This window comes from Dromaius novaehollandiae, chromosome Z (genome assembly GCF_036370855.1).
Source record: "Dromaius novaehollandiae isolate bDroNov1 chromosome Z, bDroNov1.hap1, whole genome shotgun sequence".
In the NCBI taxonomy this organism is placed as follows: domain Eukaryota; kingdom Metazoa; phylum Chordata; class Aves; order Casuariiformes; family Dromaiidae; genus Dromaius; species Dromaius novaehollandiae.
This window is the reverse complement of record NC_088132.1, coordinates 84,261,537-84,285,629: the sequence shown is the minus strand read 5'-3', so window position 1 is coordinate 84,285,629 and position 24,093 is coordinate 84,261,537. Positions and strand designations below refer to the sequence as shown.

Sequence of the window (24,093 nt, the reverse complement as noted above, 5' to 3'; positions counted from 1 at the left end):
AAAAATATCTTCTAGCTGATCTGTTAAACTAAAAAAAAAAAAAAACCCAACAAAAGCAAACCAAAACAAAACTGCGATCTAAGTACATTGGGTAATTTTTAATCAGCAGCTAGAACCACGGTAAATATCTTTTCGCTTTGGAGAAAAAAAAAAAAAGAAAAAAGAAAAACAAAAATTAGAGTCTTTTTGTTATTTCTTATTGTATGCGATGGGAGATGCGATCTCGTGCGCAGCTTATTTTAATGTCTCGGATGCCTGAAATAATTTCGGCCCAAACCGGCGCCCCCCAGACGAGCGTTTCTCCTCCGCGGCGGCTCCCGGCGGGGTCGGCGAGTTTGGCCGCCGGCCGCCGACTTGGGCTCTGTTCGCCGTTCTCCCCTTGTTTCGTTTTTCGGCGCACGGAAAAGTGCAAAGAAATCCATGACCGTCTCAGTTGGAAGTTTTCGCCGCCGCCGTCTCGCCGCGGGGCCGGTGGCTCTGCCCGGGGCGGCCGCGGCCGCGGGCCCCCCGCGCGCGCGCTCGTCGGGGCGGCGGGGCCTCCCCTCCCCCGGCCCCTTCCTTCCTCTCCCTCCCTTCCCCCGGGGCCCGCGCTGCCGAGCCGCCTCGCCAGGGCTTCGTTTATTTATTTGCCGGTTTATTGGGGGGGGGGGGGGTCGGCGGCCCCCCGAGCGCGGCCCCGGCGGGGCGGGCGGGGGCCCGGGGCCGCCGCGGGCAGCGGCGCGGCCCCCTCCGCGCTCGTGGCACTTTTTCCATTTGTTCCCTCGCTTTTTGCAGGCTCTGACTCAGGGAAGGTGCGTATTATCCACTAGACACGTCGAAGAAGAGAGAAACCAATTAGGGTCGAAATAAATGCTGGGGAGAGAGAGAGAGGGAGAGAGAGAGGGAGCGCCAGCGAGGGGGAGAGGGAGCGAGCCTGCCGCCGTCGCTCTCGCCGCAGAGGCGAAATGAGAATTTAGGGCAGGTGGCACTTTGCGTTCTCCCTACGCGGGTCCGCGGATGACAGGCGAGCCCTAAACCGGGATGGAAATGGACATCGCTACCTTCATGGCCAAGGTTTCCACCAAACAAACTTTCCTCGCCTCCGCCGGGCCGGCGGTGCTGCCCGCGGCCGGGGGCTTCGCGGTGCCCGAGCCCCCCGGGCCCGGGGGGCCACGAGCCGGAGCCGGAGCCGCCGCCGCGGGTCGCGGGCGGGAGCTGGTGCCGCGCGCCGGAGCCGCTCGCTTTCCAGCAGTAATGCCTCTTTGTGTGTGTTTTTTTTTTTTTTTAGATGTTTTCACCTCCCGTGAGCAGTGGGAAAAATGGACCAACTTCTCTGGCAAGTGGACATTTTACTGGCTCAAGTATGTAACGTTTCTGTTTCCTATACAATGTGCTCAGCTATTTATCCACAGGCGTTACCTTTGTTTTGGTGGTGGTAATCTCTTTTGGGGAGCAGATTTGCTGAGGTTTGAGAGGAATTATTCCTGAGCGCTGGCTAGTATTATTATTTCCACAAGACGGGGGCATTTTTGCAATATTTCCATACATTCGTGATTTTTTAAAAAACTTCTCCTCTGTGTGAGAGCTCAAGGTGAGCTAGTTTAAATCTTTTTCCCTTTTTTTTTCTTCTTTCTTTCTTTCTTTTTTTTTTTTTAGGTGAAGCATTGGAGATTTTTAGATTTTTATTTACAATTTCAGATGCTATCTTTGTACGTGAGAAATGATAATCAAAACATCTTGTGTGAGAATTAATTTTGTGAATAGGAATGAAGGCTGCTTAAATTAAATAAATAAATAAGTAGGGCGGTATAAACACCCAGCGCTTCCAGGAGAGGAACTCCAGGCATCGGCGTTTGCTGCCGAGGGAGTGTTTTTCGCCGAATTAACGTCGCCGGGCTATGGCTTTTTCTGGTTTAAAGCGGGGCGTCTTCCTTCAAAATATCTGACAGCTTTGGAAGGGTCCGTGAAATTTAGCCGGAGGATTTGCTTGCTTGTTTGTCTGTTTGGCTGCAGTAGCACCACGGGGGCAACTTGCACGGAAACGGGCGTCCTGCGTGGTGACAAAAGGAATACCCGAGTTTTTTGCGGCCGAGCGCGTGCGTGCCGTAACTGTCTGGCAGCTCAAGTTTTATGCCGAGGTTTCGATGTGCCTGGCAAAGGAGGAGCAGAACTAGGAGGGAGAGCGGCGCGCCGGGAATTGGCCGGCTGCTCGGCGGCGTCCCGTGCGGAGGGGCTGGGGCAGGGCGCGGGGCCGCGGCGGCGTTTCGGTCGCACGTACCAGCGCGCTGCGTCGGTGTCTGCAGAGAGCTGCTCTAAATCAGATGGCAAATTTGGACAAGTCCTCGCTGCAAACTGCCAGTGGAGATCTAGATATAAACACGTCACTGCGTATAGCTTCGTGCCTGGTATTTGCAGTTTGCCGTCAATTAAAGGAGCCTCTTCCGTGTATTCAGTGCACTCATTTTTAATAAATGCACCAATATACTAACTAACTTTTTATTTCCGAAGAAAGGCTCCTTAATTCGAAGGTAGCCTGTAATACCTGTTTTTAAGATATTTATCAAGTGCCACCCTGCAATTATTAAGCACTCATTTTAGGCATTTTATTCCATTCAGACTTTCAAAATAATTACAGGATTTTGTTTTGCCTTCACAAATTTGGTTATATTTTGAATATAGTGACTTGGAGAATTTTATTGTTAGGTTTGAACAACTTTCCACTCATAATTCGCCTTGTATCTCACAAGCTAAAGATTTTCATCCTATTTTTATCATTTTCTGAATTATATAATTTTAATAACTCATTTAACTGAATAGATAATATCTGTTATATTTGTTTTTGTTGGAGAGAAATGTAAAGTATTTGCCAGGCAAATCAATTTGTCATGCTTATACACCAGCCAGTGCAGCAACTACCACTTGGTCTAACAGCAATTAACTCGACGGTTGTGTTTAATAAATGCATCGTAAACCTCATCTATGAAGCCAGTTTGATCGGAAATAACACAGGGCAGAAAATCTGAACAGTGAGCGAAATCAAATGTGTGGGTTTTCTTTTTTTTTTTTCCTAATCATCTCGAGACCGGAAGGCATTACAGTAACTTTGATGCATCGTTTTAGACGTACAAATAACGTAACGAGCTGAAGTAAGTTAGTAGTATTAAGATGTGGACCACTGAAAATAACACCTGAGCTTGAAATGCAGGCTTGAATCTCAGGCTGTGCAATAGCACGTACGTGGGTCGATGCTCCGTTGGCTGATGCTGGGGGTGAGGTACCTATTTGATAAAGGAGCCTCCGCTGCATGGGGATAGATTTCGGGTGTTTTTTTCCCCTCTCTCCACAATGATGTGCAGCACGGGGTACGCTCTTCTCAGGGTAAATAATTTTCAATTTGCTCTACGAGTATCTGTTACTTGGTTGCTGGATGTGATTTTGTAGTGAGCGAGCAGTGATTTCACGAAAGTTGTCCGAACCCACGTACGGACGAGCTGCCCCTGGGCGGAGGGCAGATGTGGGGCTGGCAGATGCCGGCGCGAGGAGAAGTGGTGTGGCTGCTGGTTCGCCGCGGCCGTGCCGGGCAGCTAGCTGGGTGAGATGCTCTCGCTTTCTAAAAATATTTGCTGTGCGCTGCTGTAATGAGGCAGGACTTGAATTTCAGATTTTATCTGGCAGTGCCCAGGCGGCTGTTTCAGGAGATGTTTTAGATGAATATGTGGAAGGATTAAAGATCGCCCCATTAATAACATAAGAACACGGTTTATTATTCTAATTATACATATTGCTAATATGGAATTTTAGCAATGAGGATGGTGCATGTTCTCCCGACTGGACAGATGCCCTTTTCAAGCTGGGGCTTACCTTATCTTAATGGTCCCCTTTAAAATTTATATTTACCGTGGTGAGGCAGCACAGATGTCATTCCTCACTATTAACCTGAAACTTCTCTTATTTAAAAAAAAAAAAAAAAAAAGAAAGAAAGAAAAAGACCCCAAAGCAAAGTAATCCCAAGCAGTGAAGTGAAACTAACTGTACTTTAGGAAGTGTGGTAATATTTCATGCTTAAAGTCATCTTAATAGCTTTTTATTCATCTAATATATGATGCTCTATTGTGATTTGTAATGTGCGAGTGAAAATAAAGCAAAGCCACATTTCCTTTTAATCTTTAATTTCACAAACATGGCTTCTTACCATGTTAAGAAATGGTGAGGGCTGCGAGGGAGAAAGGAATGTAACCTGAGCCACAGCCGTGACATTCCCATGGAGCATTTTTCACATGAAAGGCTTTTGTCAGCCCAGTAAAGGACCAGGAGTTTTTGTTTGATGTTTGCAGGTGTTCAGCAGAGAGCACTGAAACAATTCAGCCATGCTGGTCTAGAGCCTCTGACCTTAACCGGGGGAAGTGGGGAGGACGGGAATTATTTTTTAAGAAAACCTCCCTGGAGTTTCCTCAAATATATATCGTATTTGTAAAGTGATTTCATACCTGTTACTTGAATTGAACAATATACATGCATCGGAATCAAGAGGCCTCTCTTATTTTTTAAGGAAGTTGCCAAAATGAAATTTATTTTCCTGGATGTTCTAAAATTTTCTGCAGAGTTTGCCTCTGCTTCTGCAGGAAAAGCATTTGCGCTGCGCTGCGCGTGAGCCGCTGTCGGAGAAGGGGAGAGGGTGGTCGCTGGGGCTGGCTTTTGAGGATGGATTTTGAAGCAGTTTCTCAGCTATTGTGGTGCTGAAGAAATTGCTGGGTCTGTCACATTGGGCATGTTTCAGCTTTTGCGCTGTTCATGAAACCCCACATCTTCCCGATTATGTTCAGTTTTTGCTGCTTCTATTTTAAGTGTTTAATTTTACCTAAGTTTTCGAGCATCTGTTGTAGATTGCCCACTGCGTGCGTGCTTGGACCTCGCGTGGGTGCGAGGAGCAGGAGAACAACCGAGTCCTTAGGCTTGGCCATCCCCGGTGCACAAAAACCTTTGCTAGCACAGACATCACGGAATAAAACTGAAACAAATTAAAGGATTTAAAGGCTTGCTTTTAATTTCGCCATTAGTTTGATTAAGGCTTGTCCAGCATTAGAATAACAGCGATTACGAATTAATATATCTTAATCTGGGAAATCACAAATTCAGCTTGGCTTTGAAGTGCTTTTTTACTTTTGGTGTGTCTATTAAGCGAATCGTTGCAAAACACAGATATTTAAGTACTGTTCGTTTTTTGGAGCGTGGCCTTCTGGGAAAGGTGCATCTTTTGGCCGTTATTGGTTGATCAGCAGAAAAGCTTAGGCTGGATATAATGTCTATCCTGGAAATGTTTTGGTAGCCACTCGGGTTAGGCACAGCTTGGTGTGTGTGCACGGGGGCCGTTAGAGCCAGCGGGAGCGATGCTGCTGTGTGCCGGGGAAGAACGCACCCTTTCCTGGGAGATTTTTGGAAGGATGTGATTTATCTTGGGGGGTTGTAATGCAGAATCGCCGTTCGAAAGAAAAAAATTAAATATGAGGAATTGCAAGCGCATGGATGGGCGGTGTAGTTTTAGCAATGAGGAGAAAGAAGTATTGGTGGGCAGCTGTATTTTGCATTTATGTAGGTGATGCTGGAGGGTAGCTCACGTCGCTGATGGCTTGTGCCAGAGGACGCAGGAACGGGTGCTCGCGTCTGGGTGCTGGCATCGCGTAAACACGCAAGGGCAACTGCTTCCATGTTTCGCATCCCTCGTGTTTCGTAATTATGCTGGCTGGCGGAGAGCGGGAGCCCCCCGCCCTGGGAGGCCTGCGGGAGGGAGCCGTGGGGCGGAGGGGGCCCGTGCCGCGCCGTCGGGGCGCCCGGCGCTGCCCGGCGCGGAGGAGAGCGGTTGCTCCCGGGCTTGGGTCTTGGTCGTGGGGACAGCCCAGACGCGTCCCGGGGAGGAGATTCCCGGGGCGCCGGCACCTGCGGTTATTGGCGCGTGCTTCAGCCCCGGGAGCGAAGCTGCTGTCCCGGTGCCTAGGCAGAGCAGATGCCCCCGATTTCTGGCGGGGGGGGGGGGGGGAACGGTCCTGCTGGGCAGGGGGGGCTGAGATGGTGGCGTGCGGGGAGGTCCCGCGGGCAGCGAGGCCGGAGGGGGGTGTCCGAAGCGGTTCCCTTGCGCCTGCTGGGTGCCGTCGCTGCTTTTTTTTATTTTAAGTCGCTTTTGTCATAATCTTTGCACGTCTACCCCATCAAGGCTCTCGAATGTATTTAATAATTCAGAAACGTGCACTTCGGCTGAAGCACTCGTGAGCCGGGTTGAGCCCCGTGCCGGAGATGCTCGTGCCCGCCGTGGCCAAACCTTGCAGCGGCAGAGATGCTGCCATGGCGTGCGCGGCAGCGGGGGCTCTCCGGGAGCCGCGGGGGAGGCAGGGTTTGGCCTCCTCCCGTGAGGTCCGTGCCCTCGCCGCTCCCGGACCCGCGTTCGTCCTCGTCATCGGCAAACGCAGCTTCCGCAGGCCGGATTCCCGGGAGCATTGGATGGGCACGGGCGGCTGCCGCTCGGTGCGTCCCGGGAGCGTGGCCACGCCGATCGTGCTGCTGTGCCGCTCGCACGTACTTTTTGGCTATTGCAAAAAGAACATGTATGCATTTTTTTTTCTTCTTTCTTTCACGATTTAAACCTTTCCTGAACTTGGAATCGCTTTGCAATTTTGCTGTTCTACCTACCTGCTCGGTGGGAGGTTTTAGAGACGCCCGCTTTGGGAGTGCTGCGGTTGAGCCGCTTTTTGACAACATCAGCAAATATCTTTACCATACTATTGTAATGAGGAAATCACTTAAATAACAGATGAACAACTAAGTCACATAAGCATATATAATAGAACTATGTAATGAAAGTTTATGCTGTTAATTGCTTGAATCTCTCTTAAATGCACAGAATCGTGGAGCACTAAAAGCTGTCATATAAACAGTTTTGTTTTGAGCTTAAAATTATTCTTTTTTCCCCCCCTTTCATCTACAATGATAAACACAGTCATTTTGTAAGCTTTACAGATCAAACATTTACTCCTAATGGTAAACTACGTTTTGTATGTGGAAATCTGTTCCTTAGCAAGGCCTGGAGAAGCGTGGAGCCCCGGCGGCCCCAGGCCTGCGGTTTTGGTGTTTGATATCACGAGGTTGTTTAGATCGGCTCCCATAAGCCGAGATAACAGATCTGCGATTGCTTAATAAGGAGCAGCGTATGGATTCGTGATGGTTTAAAGATCTTTTACCAAAATCTTCCTGGATAAGTGATACTGGGGAGGTGGACGTGATCAAAAGTAGAACTGAAAAGGGACAGAGATTGCATTTCGAGAAGTGAAATTATGTTGTATTTCGCAGCGGGCTTAGGCAGCCCCTTGTTCCGAGGCCGATGAGGTGCAGCCTCGCCATGGCCGGGTGGTTGCACCTCCAGCCCCTGCTCGCGGCAGCCCGGAGGTGACCCCAAGGCCCTACGTCGTTTCTGGGGGTGCCCGTTCCTCGCGGAGGAGCCCCTGCGTGTTTGGGCTTCGTTAGCAGTGCTGACAGCTCCCAAGCAGCGGTGTGCTGGGCGCCCGGGCTTCGCAGGCTCTTTGGGACGCTGTGGACCTCCCTGGGCCCAGTTGGGCACCAGCATCGCCCGTCACCACCCGTGATGCTCTGGGGTCATCACACCCGTAATCTGCTTTTGGGGCCCGGGCTTTGGCCGTGGCCCCGTAACGCTAGCCTGCAAAGGTTTCCGCCTTAACCCGTTCCCGGGGAGAGCTTCTGCCTCGTATTTCTCGGCGAAGCCGAGGGATGGTGGTGGCCACGCTCTTGGGCCGTTATGCAACACGCCTGCGGGAGCAGCGGGAGTGCCGAGAAAGGTCGGCGTGTTCACCTCCTTTTGCCACGGCGAGCGCTGGCGCGGTTGATCTGCGTATCAAACAAGCAGGTGTATTTAAAAATCGGTTTATCCGGGCGGAATTTGGAGCTGCGAGAAAGTGTTTGCTGCGAAGGTGCGGTGGCAGCATTGTTCTGGGAGAGCTATTGTGACAGCCACCACTTAATGATGTCTTTCACGCCAACTCTTGGTAGCGGTGACAATGCGGGGCTGCGCTCCATTGTTGTCTGCGCCGGGTATTGATCTGTTTTGGAAACAACACTTCACATGCGCTGCTGTATTTGCAGAGCGCTCCGGTGGAATTTGTCTAATCCCCGAAGAATTGATTTGTTTAATGTAATGATTTTCTTTTCACCTGGTGAAAAGGCGTCTGACGTTCAGATAAGGTATCTGGCACTTTTATGGTGCAGTCAACTTTGATATCTCAATGGTTTACAGAAAGGGAAGGAGAAGTGCCGGCCGCGGGAGCTGCCTGGTGGGTAGCGGCTGGGAGCCCGTGCTGCTTTCCGGCCGGCTGCAGCGGGATGGATTTCAGGATGGTGGGGTTTTTCCTTGGCTTTTTCCTTGCAATTGCTGTCGTCGGGGATGTCCACACTGCAGGCGGTGGTGGGTCTGGCGGGGAGCCTTGGTGGTGCTGGGTGGGCCGGGGTGCTCCGGGTGGGAGCCGGCCCGGTGCCCCGCTTATCCCCGGCACGTGGATAAGCCTTGCGGCTCGGACGCTGGAGGGGTGCGGATGCATCACTAGGGAGACTTTGGGCAGGACGTTTTGCCTACCAGTGCTCACTTAGTATGTCGCATCCTGAGGGCCTGGGGCTATTCCTAAGGGTTTCAGTAAAGTTTATTTAAAAAAAAAAAAAAAAAAAAAAAAGCCTATTGTATATTGCATTCCCTGTGCAGCAACCAGTGCCTCCGCCAGCACGATTTTAGGGGAGCACGGATGAGAGAGGTTGGAAATCGCTGCCGTTGGGACCGGTGGCGTCACGGGCAGCGTCTCACCCACAAGGAAGGAGGGATTCAGCGCTTCTGATCCCCGGGTATGAACTGGCCTCGCTCCTCAGCCGGTTCTGGCACTGGCTTTTCTTGAATAAAAGCCTGTCTTGCTGCTGAAGGTTTGGGGTTGTCAGATTAGCGTGGCACGATGCCCTTTTTCCTCTGACTGTACATTTAAATACGATCAACCTATTTGATAAATAACCGGTACAAAGGTTTTGTTATATTAAAAACAGCTAAGTATGACTCCTGATCGAATATCAGGGCCGTAATTGAATCTCAGGGGCTCTGGCACTGTTCATAAAGCATTTGAGTTGTTTTGTACTTCGTGACGTCAGCCGAGAGCCTGATTGAATTATGCCCGTGTGCTGCGGCAGCACCTGCCAGCGCCGCTGGCCGCCGCCTCCGTCGGCCTCTCCTCCGCGGACCGCTCCGGCGAGCCGGGGCCGCAGCCCCGCATGCCCCGGCCGGGCGAGCGCCGGCGTGGGAGCTCCTGGCCGTGGGGCTGTGGTCCCAGAGCCAAGGCGGCGAAACCGAGCGGGCTCGGCCGGCGCCCACGGCACGCCCCGCCACGGTCTTCCTCCTCCCCTGCGAGGAGGTGGTGCTGCGTCCTGCCTCCTGCAAGCGGCTGAGACCTGCAGCGCTGATGTCCAACGCAACAGCGTGGAAGAGGGTTCGGTTGATATTCTAGAAGCAAAGACACAGAGCTAAGGCCGGGGCGTGCGTTATCTCTGCAGCTGCAGAGCCCCAGGGCTGGTTGGGTGGACTTGTGCGTTGCTTGGGAGAATCTGTCCATGCCCACGAGTCATCCCACAGGCATCTTCGTTTGCGAGGGCTTCTCAGTAAAGGGAGAGGTGATAGCAGGCGCGTACCGTTATAATACAGCACTAACAGCCGTATTAAATTATTTTTAGATTCTTACAGATTGCATTCTTTATTGTAGGGACTGCACATAAGAGTTGACCCCGAAAGGCACAGTAAATACGTCGTGCCGTGCTGGCCAAGGTGCATTGCATTAGGAGAAAATGCTTCTTATCCTTAATGACTGTTGTCCATTAGGCCCCATAACTGTTTTAATGCTGGGGATATTTTGAGAGAAGAGCAGGGCTGAGACTGCTGAGTTGATGATAAGGTAGATTTGCCATCATACCTCCCAAAAGGAAAGAAAGGAGCCTAATAGCTTGATTAGGTTTTGAAATTGTGAGACCATGTGAGACCGTGGTAGCAAATCCTGGATTTGACCTGATGTTGCACGTTCAGCTGAGGCTGCGCGCAGGGGAGGTGATTTGGGCTTTAAAGGCGTAATAATACCGCAAAACCTCCCTGGCACGTCATCCTGTGTAGCATAACTCGTGTCTCCCTAAGATTTAGGCAGATCCCGAAATCTGTCCCTTGCCTGCACCGTGTTGTCGGGACGGAGCTTGGAACGGTCCCTCCGTGGGAAATGGTGCTGAGTTCTGCTGCGCGACTGCCCCGGCTTTGAATGAAACGTGTCGTTGTGTTTTTCAGACCTAGGATACTTTTTCAGTAGTATCTAGCTGCTTGTGACAGAGATTTGAAGGAGAAATGGGAGCAAAGATTTGGAAAATAACACTTTTTCCTGATCATTTAAGTGAAAGCCCGTGCAGTGTTCCGTGGTTCCTGGTGCAATAGCTCCCTGTGGGGCATGCCTGCGCTTTGCTCCAGTGTTACCGGTGCCGTCTGCTTGGTCAGACCGTACAAATCGGTTTTCCTGTGCTTTGGCCAACTAGTGTCACCTACCAGTTGTTGGTTTTGGTTTGTCTTAAATTCAGAGTGTTCGGGACCACTTGTGTTCTTGGTGCTAATCCGGGCTCCCCTAAGCCACCTTTATTAAATAGTATTTTGTCCATTGTAGTCCTTTGGGAAAAATGATGTGCTGAGTCCTGATGAGAGACTGGATAATGCTTTATTCTGCAGGATCAGAGTTGTTAGCAAACCCATTGCTTAACTTTTGTTTTCTGTGTCTAATCACTTTGTTGATTTTATACTCTCTGGAAAGATTTACTTACGTAGGAAATACTGTGTCTTGTTGTATAAACAGAGGAAAATTCGTGTTCCTAAAATTAGATATTTTGTAAACACACAAATTAGAGCTTTTAATTTATGAACTAGCTTATTAACTAATGGACATTGTCTTTTTCCCTCTCCTAATTTTCTCATTTATATTCTGTTTTTTTTTTTTCCCCTTTATCTCTGTCTTTTAAAACTGAGGCAGTTAATTGGCACTAGTGGCAGCAGAGGGGAGAGAGAGCTTCAGGTTCATGCTCATGTCGAGATTCGATTAGGCGGTGTGGTCAGCGTGAAATGGTGATGCTCCTTCGCGTGTCCCCGTCTGTGACTGCAACGTGCAAAATGCTGGAAACGTGCTGATACTCAATTAGGAAACTAAGATGGCAACGCTGCCAATTAGCAGGCGGTGAATGCACAGTTCAGGGTTCAGGACAGCTTTGGTCCCCGCGCAGGCTCGTGGTGTGCGTTCTTCAGTAGATGCCCTCTCACCGCAGGAAAGTTGGTTTCCTAGTTAACACATAGAGCCTCAGTAGTAAAAATTAGATGATCATTCTCATTATAACCCCAAACCCAGTTTAGCTGAAGCATAAGAACATTACCACCTTCAAGAAATATATGTAACAACCCAAATTTTACTTTTTTTTTAAAAAAATCTTTCTTGGAAATGCAGCCAAGTCAAGGTTGCGTCAGCAGTACTGGGTCGGTAACGTGGTCACTTCCCACCTTCACGTGGGTCCCAGCTTGTCCAGATGTTTGTCGTCTCATTTTCTCTATTTCTTCCCCTTACCGACTTGCTTTTATTCGTTCCTCGGACTTGTGAATGCAAGCTCTGCGGGACAGGACGAACACTGCAGTTCCCTAAAGTGTCGTAACCTGAGCTATGGGGCAAGATCTGGGGTTGTGCAGTGCGAGTCCTGGCCGGGGAGCTCCACCGCTGCCCTCCCGGGGTGGCACGGGGCAGGGGTGAAGCTCCTTCCCAAGGATTTCCTTTCAGCACCAGGATCCCCCAAGTCCAGGATGAACGGCCATGGCACCACTTAGTCTTAGACTTGACTTGGGCCTTAGTTCCAAAGTTCTCCCCATTTTCTACCCGTGCTTCTTGCTTAGGGTGGAGAAAAGGTTATCTGTTCAAAATTTATGAGTCAAGATGTAAGAATACAGCCAGGAGTGAAAACACTGTAATCCAAAACTTAACCAGACAGCAGATAAGGGGATTATTACTTGCATTTTCATACTTTTAGAAGACTCACTGCCTATTATTGCCGAAGTGCGTTATGTGGCCCTCACACCCATGGTATCTGAGCACAAGGAGAAGATAAGATTTATTGTACTTAAAGTATGATATTTCCACATTTTAAAAATGTATTTTAACTGTTTTTTAATTTATTTCTGTCTGTAAGAAGTCTTTTGTCTCTTCACCATCAGGTAAAATTGTGATGCATTTGAAAACAGGACAATGTCTAATGCTATGCCTAATGGAGAGCTGTTATTTTCTTAATCCAAAATAGAAAGAGCTTAAATAGAAAGTGCAGGATTATAAAAGAAGCGGCTTTATTCTTCTTAATGTAGAGCAGTTTCCTCTTACTCAGCCCAGTCATATCCCCAGTTCTGGAAAAAATAAACTTCTGGTGGCCTCAGCAGGGGTAGGGTGAAACCCATTGCACTGACCATCGCCTTGCAGTGGGTTACCAGCACATTACTGCGCATGCTTTGGAGTCCCCTTGCCTATTTGGGTAATATTTTTACAATCACATTTTTCTATTTAAGCCTCTTCCCCATCCATGGCTGTCTAAAAAGCCTAGTTAAACCAGAAATTAAGAGCAGAAGTGGATAATCTGCAGAATAGTGACAAATATAATAAGGCCAATTTGAAAAAAAGCAAATTTGAAAAATAAGTCATGAATAAAAATTGAAGTGGATTTAAAAGGCAAAAGTCATAACATGGAAAAATTTCTCTGAGAAATAGCAGCCTTTCTGGTCTCTCCGGCGTGCGCGGGAGCGCGGGACTCTCCGGCGGCCGTAGGCCAGGCGTCGCGGGAAGAGGGACGGGGCCGCTGGGCTGCTCGCGTGCGCGGGGGGCATCTGGGTGCCCACGGTGCCAGTGCCGAGAGATGGGTGTCTGGAAAGAGATAGGAAAGCTTACCCCTTTTTAACATAATGCCTTAAAATGGCTCTTCCAAGGCACCCATCTCTTCGTGCTGACTATAGAGAGAGCGTGGTGGCTAGATGCCTGCTTTTTAGACGGTTAAAGCTAAATGAGATGAATCCTATCTTAATGGTCCTCTGGGTCTACTTGAGTCTTTTTTAAGAACACAAAATCCTTCATTCTTATTTCTCTGAGGAATCAAGGGACCACATCATACAAATTCGAAAACTAGTCTCTTACTGCAGTGTTTTATGTTATTATTTATGTATTTATTATGTTTATTAAAGACTGCCACACTGGTGTTGTATGTTTTGGAGGGTTAATTGGTTCCAGCTACAGAGTTAATTGATTTCGGTTGGCTCCTGAAGATGAGACGTAGAATGGACCCTCCTCCGCGGGTGACGCTCCCCGGAGAAGGAGACCTACCTCCTCCCTCCTTCTTGGGAGGTGCAGTTGCTTTTTTGCACCTTAGGGGAGCAAATTTTCTCTGTATTGGCGTTTCATCCCATTCTTAGTGGTGGGTCCCGTAAAATGCCTTCTCCCGAGTGACAGGGTATCTACCCAGCCGTGGATGCACATCTCCCTTAGTAGCATCTTTTGATTTTCTTCCAGCTCAATGACTAATAGCAACTGAGTCCAAATAGTTATTCTGAGACTTTTGACTCAGTCCAGATTTTGCCTTAAAATGGGTTTGCTTACATACAAGAGCTGTTCTGCTCTCCTGCATTTATTGTTGCATTTTTGAATTATTTTCAACTTGAAAGGTTTTTGATTTCCTTTTTCCCCGAATCTAATCAGAGCTTCCTGAGACCTTATTTAAGAAGGAAGGACATCTCATTTACTGATGGATAAACCTGGGAAAGTTCCTCACAGAGAAGCACCACAAATTCTAGACGCTTGCTGTCTAATCCTGGATTTATAAACTGTGTTGAAAATGTGGTAGGAGCGGTTTCTCTGGGGGGTATTTATACTCTGTGTTTCTAGCTCATTCATCAGTGCTGCAAATATGGCACTTCTCTTTCTCTTTGGAGGCAGTGAATTAATAAATACAAAAAAGTTAAACAAATGATGGGAAAATGTTATCTGGGCCCTGTGACTTGGTAACCTTGACTCTCTTTTGAGTAATAAAAAATAATAGATAACATGCAGAAGGAAGTGGTGGTGGATTTATATAATCTATCAGATCCACAACTGGAATAAATCAGCATAGCTCTACAAACACCCACAGAGTCGTGCCATTGTGCGCTATCTGAGGATCTAGTGCTCTGCTAGGAAACTAATGGGATAAAGTCTAAAATAGCTTTTATTTGCGTGAGGGCAGTGAGGAGAATCATTGCTTGCTGGAAGGAAGACGCTACAGCTCTTTAGGTACTTCTGAAGATATCGCCTTGTACCCTTCCTTTTTATCTTCCATTGTAAAATTAAAGTACACATTTCCTGGTTGCTTATTTGGCTGAAGCCTCCTTCAAGTACACATTCAATAATTTGTCTTATTCATCTCCTCATCATGCTCATGGTTATGATACATTCACCTACCGTAAGGATGCAGTGATAAAGAGGGGAAGAATGAATATGGATGAATCGATGAATACAAGTGCTGTGAGTGATTTTTAGAGCTGCTCGTATTCAGTTTGGCACTCTCGGATGGAAGACTGTCGAGATCAGGCCTATGTTTTGAGTCGTCAAGTGCGCTCTGCGCGCGTTTCCCCCGGAGCTGGAAGCCGGTCGTTGGATGTTGAAAGCAGTGGGAATTTTCCTCCCGACTTCCCGGGGGAGGATGGGATGCTCCGCGGGCCTGTCATTCTGCAGGCTTGCCCCTTTCGTCGCCCTGCGTGCTCGTGCTAACGAAGGGACGGGCGCAGGAGCGGGGAGGCGTGATACGAATAGGTGGGCTTGGGAAAGCAGGGCTCCGTTTATTTGTTTAGTCCTTTAGGCTTGCCCAGAAGAATAATTTTCTCACATACTTTGCTTGAGATTTTGCTGGAAGAAGATTTTTTCAGGGACTGGAACAGCCTATTGAAAAGTTGTTTCCTTTCAGTATTTTAGAGTGATTTAAAAAATATTTTTCCCTACTGGCTTCACATTAACTTGCAATGAAACTTCTCTTTAAAAAATCACCTGCCATCCTTATAACTAGTGTATGCTTTGTATTTCCTTGTCCTACTGTTTGGGTTATAAACATATTTAAAAAAATATATTCACATACACAACATTATCATGATTCGGCTTAAGCATCTGTGGTTATAAGTGCACTTCATTTCACCTAATTAAGTTATTTAGTCATTTACACATTAGCAATGTACTACATATTCCACTTTTACAGGAACTTATTTTAATTATACCCACAGTTCTGTTCTGCTCCATTATAGCCATAGATCAAGCTGAATAATAACCATTCTAAAAGCCATATGCTAAAAGAGATTATAGGTCATTAAGGCCAAATTAAGGTAACATTTCTGATGGTCACAAACAGAAGTCTAACCAACAATTATCTTTTTTCAGGTCTGTAGATACAGTCCTCTTTGGGCTTTTAAGATGACAACCAAAGGACAATCTCTGAGTTCCTAATTGTTGGCATTGGTTTCAGAGGTTGTAATTTCTGAAATTAATAAGGTTTGCTGAGGCATAACAGTGTTTGTTTGTTTTTCTCTCTCCGACTCTGGTATTTGCCAGAGGGCCCCTACGTAAACCTGATCTTCCAAACGTCCAGCCCTTGCAGAGTACCTGCGCCAGGCCAGCATCCTCTCGTTCCCTCCCTCCAAGCGGGGACGGTCGTCAGAGCTCGCTCTCGCTGGTGTCCCACAGCTCTGGGGACACTGTCTGCTGCTGCGTAGAGTTGAATCCAATCGTCTTGAGATTGATTTTGGCTCCCAGTTTGCACCTAAGCAGCTTACTGGGAGTGAGGGAGCCTGGAAGGCGTTTTCCCTGGAAGGAGCGGAGCGACGCGCAGGCGTCCTCCCGGGAGGGACCAGGGTGCCGCGTCCGTGCTGGGTGCTGCCCGGTGAGGAGAGGCCTTACGCTGGCTCCTGACATTTGCAGCCAGCTGAGAGCATCGCCTCTGCCACTGTCCGAATGCATTCACACCCCGCCAAACCCGGCCACCCGTGGCTGTTAGCAAGTGTTGTTTTGCAAACAGAACCACTTCCCCAGCAAGTGCAAGAAATACTCCAGCTACGCTCAGAGGAATTCAGAAAAAGCCCGAGGAAACGCTGGAAATGGCCAGCGCTCCTTGAAGGTCAGCGATGGTCGCCCTGATAGGGCGAGGAGGGCTCTGCGAAGTCTCAGGGGTGAGCTCGGGCAGGGGCATCTCGGCGGTCCCTTCGGGCCTCGAAATCTGTGCGTCTCCGGGTCGAGCGCTGCTGGTTGTCCAGCTTTGGGCATAAAAGGAGAAAGTATTCATTTTTTTGTGAGACACAGTTTTCAGACTGGAATGGTTTCTTAATTCATAACCAACACTTTACCAAAAAAATGAAAAAGCTGAGAACCATTCGTGTCTACGAGGTCATTAGTTTTCTACTCTTTCCTTTCAGCTCCTGTTGGGACTGCAGTTATGGCTATTTAAAAAAAAATTTACAATGCCTTTATTGGATAAAAACAACTCTTGAAAAAAAAATATAGTAAAAAATGGTCATCACTGGCCATTTTAAAGCTGTTGAGTTGATGCTTGGTTCAAGCTGAGCGCAGGTAGAAAGACTGAGCAGGAATGACGCCCTCCTTTCTGATGGCATGCTGGTGAGTCCTGCAGTGGCTAGCAGGTCCCTTTGAATTCCAGCGTGATTAATATGAAACGTGAGATATCGTAGTATCAGATCTCATTAACAGCTGGCATACCGGTTGTGTCTTAGAAGTAGTAGCAGAAAAAAAAATACAGTCTCTTATCTAATGGACTTGTTTAAAACAGGTAATCCCGCATTCCTGGCCAGTTCTTCCCACAGATAGCTGGCTGGCCGCTCGCAGTTAATCACTCCCATGTGTCTTCAGTTACCCGTCATTGGCAACTGAATCTTATAATAAATCTTATAATAATAAGATTTGTATTGCAAAGTATTTCTTTGGTGTTTATAGGCACAGGGCTGTATATCAACCCCGTTTATTAGAATGTTTGAAAGAGGAAGTTAGGGCTGGAAGGGACATTTTGGATTAGCCGATCTAGTTGCCTGCTGTTGCTTAAATTGCTATCTTCTGTCTTAAAATTTTTAAGTTTTTTTGATCCAAAAATAATCTTGGAATAATTTTGCAGCATCTCAGCCCCGATGGCCAGAAGTCTTATTGTAATGTTTCGACACAGTTTCAGTGCGGCCAGTTTATGCTGTCTTGTTCTTGTTCCAGCACTTAAATAGCGTGGTTCCCTTCCCCGTCTGTCCCCTCCCCGCCACGTGCAGCGTGCCTCCACCAGACATGCCTTTTCTGATGGGAAAGTCAACCAGACACTTCTTTCTCGGATGCCGGCGTGTGCTTGCCCCCGGGGTTTGCCTGGGATTTGTTCCCAAGGAGGGAACGGAGGCACCATCCCTGTCCCCAGCAGGCAGCTGTGGTGGGGGCCTTCCAGGGAGCTCGGACCTCTGCTGCCTCTCCGAGCAGGAGAGCTCCGGTGGGAGCGCTTGGAAAGAGACTCCGACATACCTTGTCCTTCCCTGCTCGGACTTTGTGAGCATTTCCGAGGACAGTCTGTGTTTCACCCAGGTTTTCCTCGGAAAATCTTTCCTTGGAGTTCATCAGACCTTACTCAAGTGCTGAATATAATCTAAGTGCTGGATGTGGCATGAGATTGAATACTTCTGCACTCGTTTTGGTCCTAGAAAATGCGATAGGGCGCCTTTCTGGAAATTCCTTGTGTGCGTAGGTGCGTGTGCGTCTGTATAGCAGAATTTTGCCACTTCTTTTCAAAATGTTATTACTAAGATAAATCGTCTTGCTGGCCTAGTCTATAGGTTTATGGGTTCCTAAGAGGACTTTGTCACAGGAGATAAAATCCATTTCATCGTTGGTACTGAGATAGTTAAATCCTGTCCCTTGGTCTGAAATAAAAATATTGAACCCCAGTAGGGCCTCACTGTCCCACCAGGGGTGACGGTGTGGAGTCCTCTGCATTTGGGTTATGGGGACCCCCGTGCCCCGCTTTGCGTGCCCCTCACCGTGCCGTTGTCCACCTGCAAGCCTGGGAGGTCTGCCCATCGGTCCTCGCCTTGGGTCGCCAGCCCTGGGCTCGTGACGACATCGCTGCCGCGTAGAGCTGCAGCGATAAGGAAATCGGTACGGATATCGGAGTGACGGGGCACCTGCCTGGAGCGCGTTGCCTTCCTCCCAGCGTTGCCATTAGGTTTTTCTCTGCTCTGCCAGTTCAGCAGATGTTCGCAGCTCAGGTCCTTCTCCTTGCAGTGCTGTGTCGTGCCACTTTGACTTCCATCCACTCCGACTGCGCTCTTGGATGTTGAGTTTGGTGTAGTTTTTACGTCTGAAATTGTGTGGGAACGATAACATCAGCGGCTCTTTTACAGCTTAACCTGCCGTACTGTTCAGGGGATTGGGTGAAATTCTGCTCGTGTGCGGTGGCATGAATTGGCCGTAGCTGCCGGAGTTCGGTGGATTCGTGCCAGACTCATGCTTGTGCAACTCAGAAACTTTTTTGCATTTTGTCACAGAGCCTGCTAAGTAGTACCGTGGAATCAAAAGTGCGCATAATGTGCAAAGTCAAACTATATTTAAAGTGCCTTATTCGCAGAGGAACACCTCTAACCTTTCAATATGTGAATAAGATGTCAACCTAGTTCTGTAGCTCCGCCAGGTTTTGACATGATAATGCATTTGCAGTCACTTATATGCTTGCATTGGTGAAGTGCCTGTGTTTATTTAAATAGTGTAAACTTTGAACGTTATCACCTTTTTATTTAAGAGAAAGGAGACTATAAAGATGACATCATGGGAGCATCACGCATAGGCAGATTTTGAAGAGGCATATATTTTTGAATGTGTTCCCTCTGTCATCTTCTCTCCTTTTTGAATCATATATGAAATTGAATTGCAGTGTTCCTGGAATAGAGACCAACATTTTTTCCTTAAACTGTGAAATTCCTATCTCCATGTCTATCGTTTTCAAAAACAATTATAGCTTTCCCTGCTATATAATTAGTCATCTAAAGAAGTGATCCGAATTTCACATTCTGTTATCAGTGAGATGGAAGCCGACTCTCAGCTTTGAAAATCTGGCCATTGATTTTAGGTATCCAAAATAAAGGTGTGGAAACCTAGCTTTAAATCTCCATTTTAAATAACGAGTTATTTTGGTCACTGGAAGCAGAAAAATTTGTATTGAGCAGGGTGTATTTTAACTTGAAATTTCAGGAAGACTCCATGGCAACTGTAATATGAAAGGAATGGGCTCTTTCATGAAACCTTTGGTCTTTAGGTAATCAGGGTTTGTTTACTTGCTTTTTTGTTTTTTGGGAAAATTTGTTGGCAGCTGGACTGCAAGCTTTTGTACAGTTGTCTGTCGTCAGTAGGTAAATTATTTTGAATTAAAACAGTCTTGAAACTTCATAAACACCATTTTAGTCTTTCATGAAAATAAGAAATGTTGTACATTCTACTGAAAGCGCTGTCCCAAAATATTTGTAATTCAAAGATTAAAAGAAGGAATCCTAGCAGTATTTTTAATATCCAGTAATTACTTTTGAGAAATAGTAAGAAAAAGGTAGACAACTGTATAAACATCTTTTCTGTACATGATCAAAGATAAATATGGAGTGATATGATAATAATAATGTTAACAGTGATAGCAGATAAATCTGGTAGTTATTCAAGATTTTATTTTTTACTTAGGTCATTGTAGCACTGCATTATTAATGTTTATTTGAAGTATGAATACAAAGAACAACTTTACCAGTTTGCTTGTCACAGAAGTTGCTATCTAAAGGGAAATATCACTGATGGAAAACCAGAGAGACTAAATAGATATATTTGGTCTCACAGGCAGTCCATTAATTTGCTCAAATTAAATATTATCTTTAAATATTGAAAGGTTAAATGTACACTGATAATGGATTTAGACAGCCATTAAGTCATAATTGCTCTGTAATGCAGTTAGCAAAAGACATTATTTGATATAACTTATTGAAAAGGGACTAAAAGCACAAGGATTTTTTTTTTCACTTGCCCTTTTTCATATAAATATACAAGATTAAATTCCATTTTCATTTAACACTGTGGAACCTCCTGAGCTCTCTGCGTTTGCGGGGCTGTGAGTAAGCGGGCAGGATGCGGCCCGAGTGCTGGGACCGGGCACGGTGTGGACGGGTGGTGATGCCACATCCGGACGAGCGTGCAAGAACGCCCCTCCAAGGCCGGGCACGTTACGGTCACCACGCTTCCTTTTGGTGGGAACAGCAGAATTTTCCATCTTCCGAAGCGTCCGTGCGCGGAGGCGCGTTGGCGTAGCTCTCCGGGCGGAGCTGCTCTCGCAGCCCGCGGTCGCGGCTCCAAAGCGCTCCCGGGGAGGCCAGCGCTGGTCCTGCGCACCGCGTTGTGCGAAGGCTTCGTCGGCGGCCGCGCTCATTGAACGTCCTGGTCTGCTTGCAGCCTAGAAGTCACCTTTGCAATCCGAGTCATCTCCACGTGATCTGTTACCTTCTTTTTCTCTGCTTTTCTTTCTGGGCAGCGGTAGTCTACGGGTGAGCCACTGCCATGGGCAGAGTAAAGGTGCCATTTCTGGAGGTGCCCCAGCTGGATTCCCAGCAGCACGCGACTCCACGCCCGGGAGCTCGGGGGCCGGAGATCTCGCAGGGCTTTCTTTTATGCCAGGAAAACAAAAAAAAAAGATTATCGATACATTCTTGGATAGTGCCTTTTGTCCAAAGCCTGGGAGGGGCTTAATCATCAGTGGATGTTATCCTGTGACTGGGATATTTTTCTTCTTTAATGAAATTTAATGTGGTCATATAAGTAGAAGCCTTATTTAAAATAAAGGAAAATGTTCTTCTCATCTAGTACAATATCATATTAAAAGTTAAACATTTTTCTAGAATATTGTACCACTTTCTTTTTTTTCCTTTTTCTGGTAATTCACATAACAGATAATGAGTCAGGATGAAATAATTTGTGTTATTTTCTTGTTCTGAATCTTATGAAATAAAAATATTAACAGAATTGCTGCAGAGTGATTCATAAGGAAAAATTAATTACAAATGACAAAAAGATGGTTTAGCAAAAGAAGGTTTTACTTTTTTTTCCAGCATCGTGGTGTTGGGTGTAATTGCGATCAGGACATGCGTTCTTTGACCCTGCCTCCTTTGGCTGATGGCAGGGATGAGTGCAGAGTGGCACGTACATTTTCGGTGGGTTTGGGGATGCCTGTGATAAGAAACTCAACCGAGTTGTCAGTCTTTTGCTCTGTGAGCTAAATCACGGATCTGAACCACTGGGAAGTGCCTTGATTAGATACCTTTGAAAATATCTTGCATTCTGGCACGTGTAAGCAAATTGTTTACATTGCTGATAAATGACTGAAAAATCTCTGTTTTAATGAAAACAGACATTTCTCCAAAAATATACTTTTTTTTGGTAATATATGATGCTATATCGTTTGGCTAGTTTAATTTTGGGGCAGGTTTTAGCGTGCAACCCTTGGCTCGATGCACTCTTTTTGAAAGGAGAGACTTGATTTCAGGAGATTTAGCCAATCTCAGGTTTTGGAAGAGAGCAGGACCGTGGCGAGATGACGCAGAGTATGGGCAGGCCTCTTCAGTTTGCTTCTTCCCCGCGTTATTTAAACAAAGTATTAGGACAAGTACGTTCCCAGGAAGAAGCCGCGGGCAGCGATGGGGGTCGCGGTGGCCGGCCCCTGTGCCGGGGGGCTCCTGCCTGCGGCTTTCTGGCGGGGCTTTTCCAGGCTTTGGAAGCTGCCTCCCCCAATGGAGCTGCTGGGAGCTGGGGGTCGCGAGCCCCGCTTTGCCTTCTGCACGGGGGCGGGAGTTGGGACCACCCCGAAGACCTCGCGCGTTCCCGTTATCACCCCGGGTGTGCTTCGGTGCTCGTTTTGGAAATGAGGGTTTCTGCTCCCTTGCCGACCTAAATGCTGACTTTCGGCCTTAAAGCACACCGGTTTCCCAGGATCTTAACCCCCAAATTCAAGCTGTGCTACAAATGCAGTATCGATAGTCTGTCTGATTGTGAATACCGGTGTATAATAAATAAGTTCTCTCTCCTCTATAGCGTGTTATTTCTCACGACTAGCAATACGTTAAAGGAACATTAAAGATGCTTTTCAGAACTGCTGTATTTTTCTCCAAGCAGTAATGCTGAACAGTAACCAAGAAAACAATGGATTTTTAAGTCCCTTTACCCAGAGGGTCAGCCTCTCCCCGTCCCTGCCGCGCTGCCTTTTTAGCAGGAGCTGTTCCTGCGCCTTTTACCAGCTGATCCGAACGGCCGTGCTCAGCCCTGCCGGGGGAGCGCGAAGCCGGCGCTCCCGGGCTGCCCCGGCCCCGGCGGCTCGCCCTTCTCCGTCGAAGAGCGGCAGGTGGCTGGGCAGCACAAAAAGCGCGTAGGAAATCCTTTTTCTCCTCAACAATAATGTTGACAAATGTGATTTCCTCTCTGTCACATTTCCTTCAAAATTTTTGGAGAAAAAAAACGAAAACTGGGAAGGAGGATATCATATTTTTTCTGCCTTTGGCCAAGAAAAATCTTGCTGCTCGTCATGGTGTGTAATTGTTCGCTTCCCTTCCGGCCCCGTTTTTAGGGTGAATTTCCCACGAACCAAAGCGGGTTTGGTTTTTAGAGTCTGTTACGGAGGAAAATACTCCAGAGAGAATCTCTGCTTTGACTGAAAATAATTTTTTTTCTCAAAATTCAAGCGAAAGATTTTAACAAATTAAATAAAATCTAGATTTCCGTTATCTCTTTGAAAAATCTTGACACGGGGGTGGCCGAGCCGTGGCCCCAACCTTACCGTTGCCGAACAAGCCCAGACCAAGAAGAGGGACCCTTCCCCAGGAGCTTACAGTCTGAGTGTGAGACAAGAGACGGCAGATGGATAGACAGATTGGGGAGCAGAGGAGAACAAAGAGACGGGATTGCTTGGCACGAAGCGCTGTGGTCTGCTCGTACCGGCAGCCCGACCAGACCAAGGCTGGTGCCTAACGGAGGCGGACGTGGTAGGGAGCGGGGACCGGCAGCGGGACGCGGCGGGCAGCGCTGTCAGGGGTGTTTCCAGATGTGTTTTGAGTTGTGCGAGGGGGAAGCTGGGCGATGGGGGCAGAAGAGGAAACGGAGGTTTAGGGGAAGAGCAGAGAAGGTGGTGAGATAGGACATGAGGAGATGGTGTGCATCAGATCCCTGGGGGAAAAACGAAGGACTCAGAGGCGCCAGCCAAGGAGGACCTTCTGTCCTCGAGAGAGGGTGAAGGAGAAGGCTGAAGGAGGGAAGGGGGAAGGAAAGAAGAGGGCGAAAGTCATGTTTTATTGTATAATTTACTTTTTGGAAGGAACTGGCAAAATGCTGTGCAGAGAGAGAATTAGAGCCGGGAGAGTGAACGGGAATGAAGAGCGAGTAAAAGGCAGAGAAGAGGCAGCTGGGATTGTGGGTGTGCGATCCAATTAAGCTGGAGTAGCAGAGCTGTTCAGTGGGAAGGGCAGAGAATTTAAGAAGCAGGGAAGGTGCCTGTGGTGGAGGAAGTCTGCCTGGTCACGGGATTTCCACTCAGATGCTTCACGTCGCAAGAGGAGGAATGAAGTGAGCAATTGCTGGCTGTGTCAGGACGGAGATCCAGCAGGAACTTCCTTGTGGTAGGGGAGAGCAGCAAAAGATTCAAAGATGGAGAAGAGTTATTTATGGTGAGAACCATCAATCACATCTATGGAGAAAAGGGAAGAATGAATAGAAAGAAGAGGGCCGAGAACAGGTCAGTCATCCGCCCTTGGGCTGAAAATCATGGAAAAGTGCATGGAAGGACACCAGGCAACGGACAGAGAGATGGGCAGCAGAAGAGATAATATGTCTGCTCTGAAGTTACAGTCGGACTGGTTTGGAGAGTGAGAAAGGAAAGATGGCTGCGTGGTTATAGGTGGGGAAGGGATCAGATAGGGAGCTTGGT

At 47.6% G+C, this 24,093-nt stretch overlaps 1 protein-coding gene across 17 annotated transcripts in view; it reads left to right on the top strand.

The window, feature by feature from the left end:
• Positions 1–24,093, top strand: part of LOC135325126 (transcription factor 4) — a 208,706-nt gene that overhangs the window by 2,211 nt on the left and 182,402 nt on the right. For 14 of the 17 annotated variants that reach the window (XM_064502725.1, XM_064502719.1, XM_064502715.1 and 11 more), the window contains one exon: positions 1,268–1,340. In XM_064502725.1, coding sequence (XP_064358795.1) covers positions 1,268–1,340 — 73 coding nt within the window. Of the gene's footprint in view, positions 1–716; positions 792–852; positions 1,054–1,267; positions 1,341–24,093 lie in introns of those variants that run through there. The other 3 variants (XM_064502729.1, XM_064502718.1, XM_064502720.1) reach the window with 2 other exon arrangements.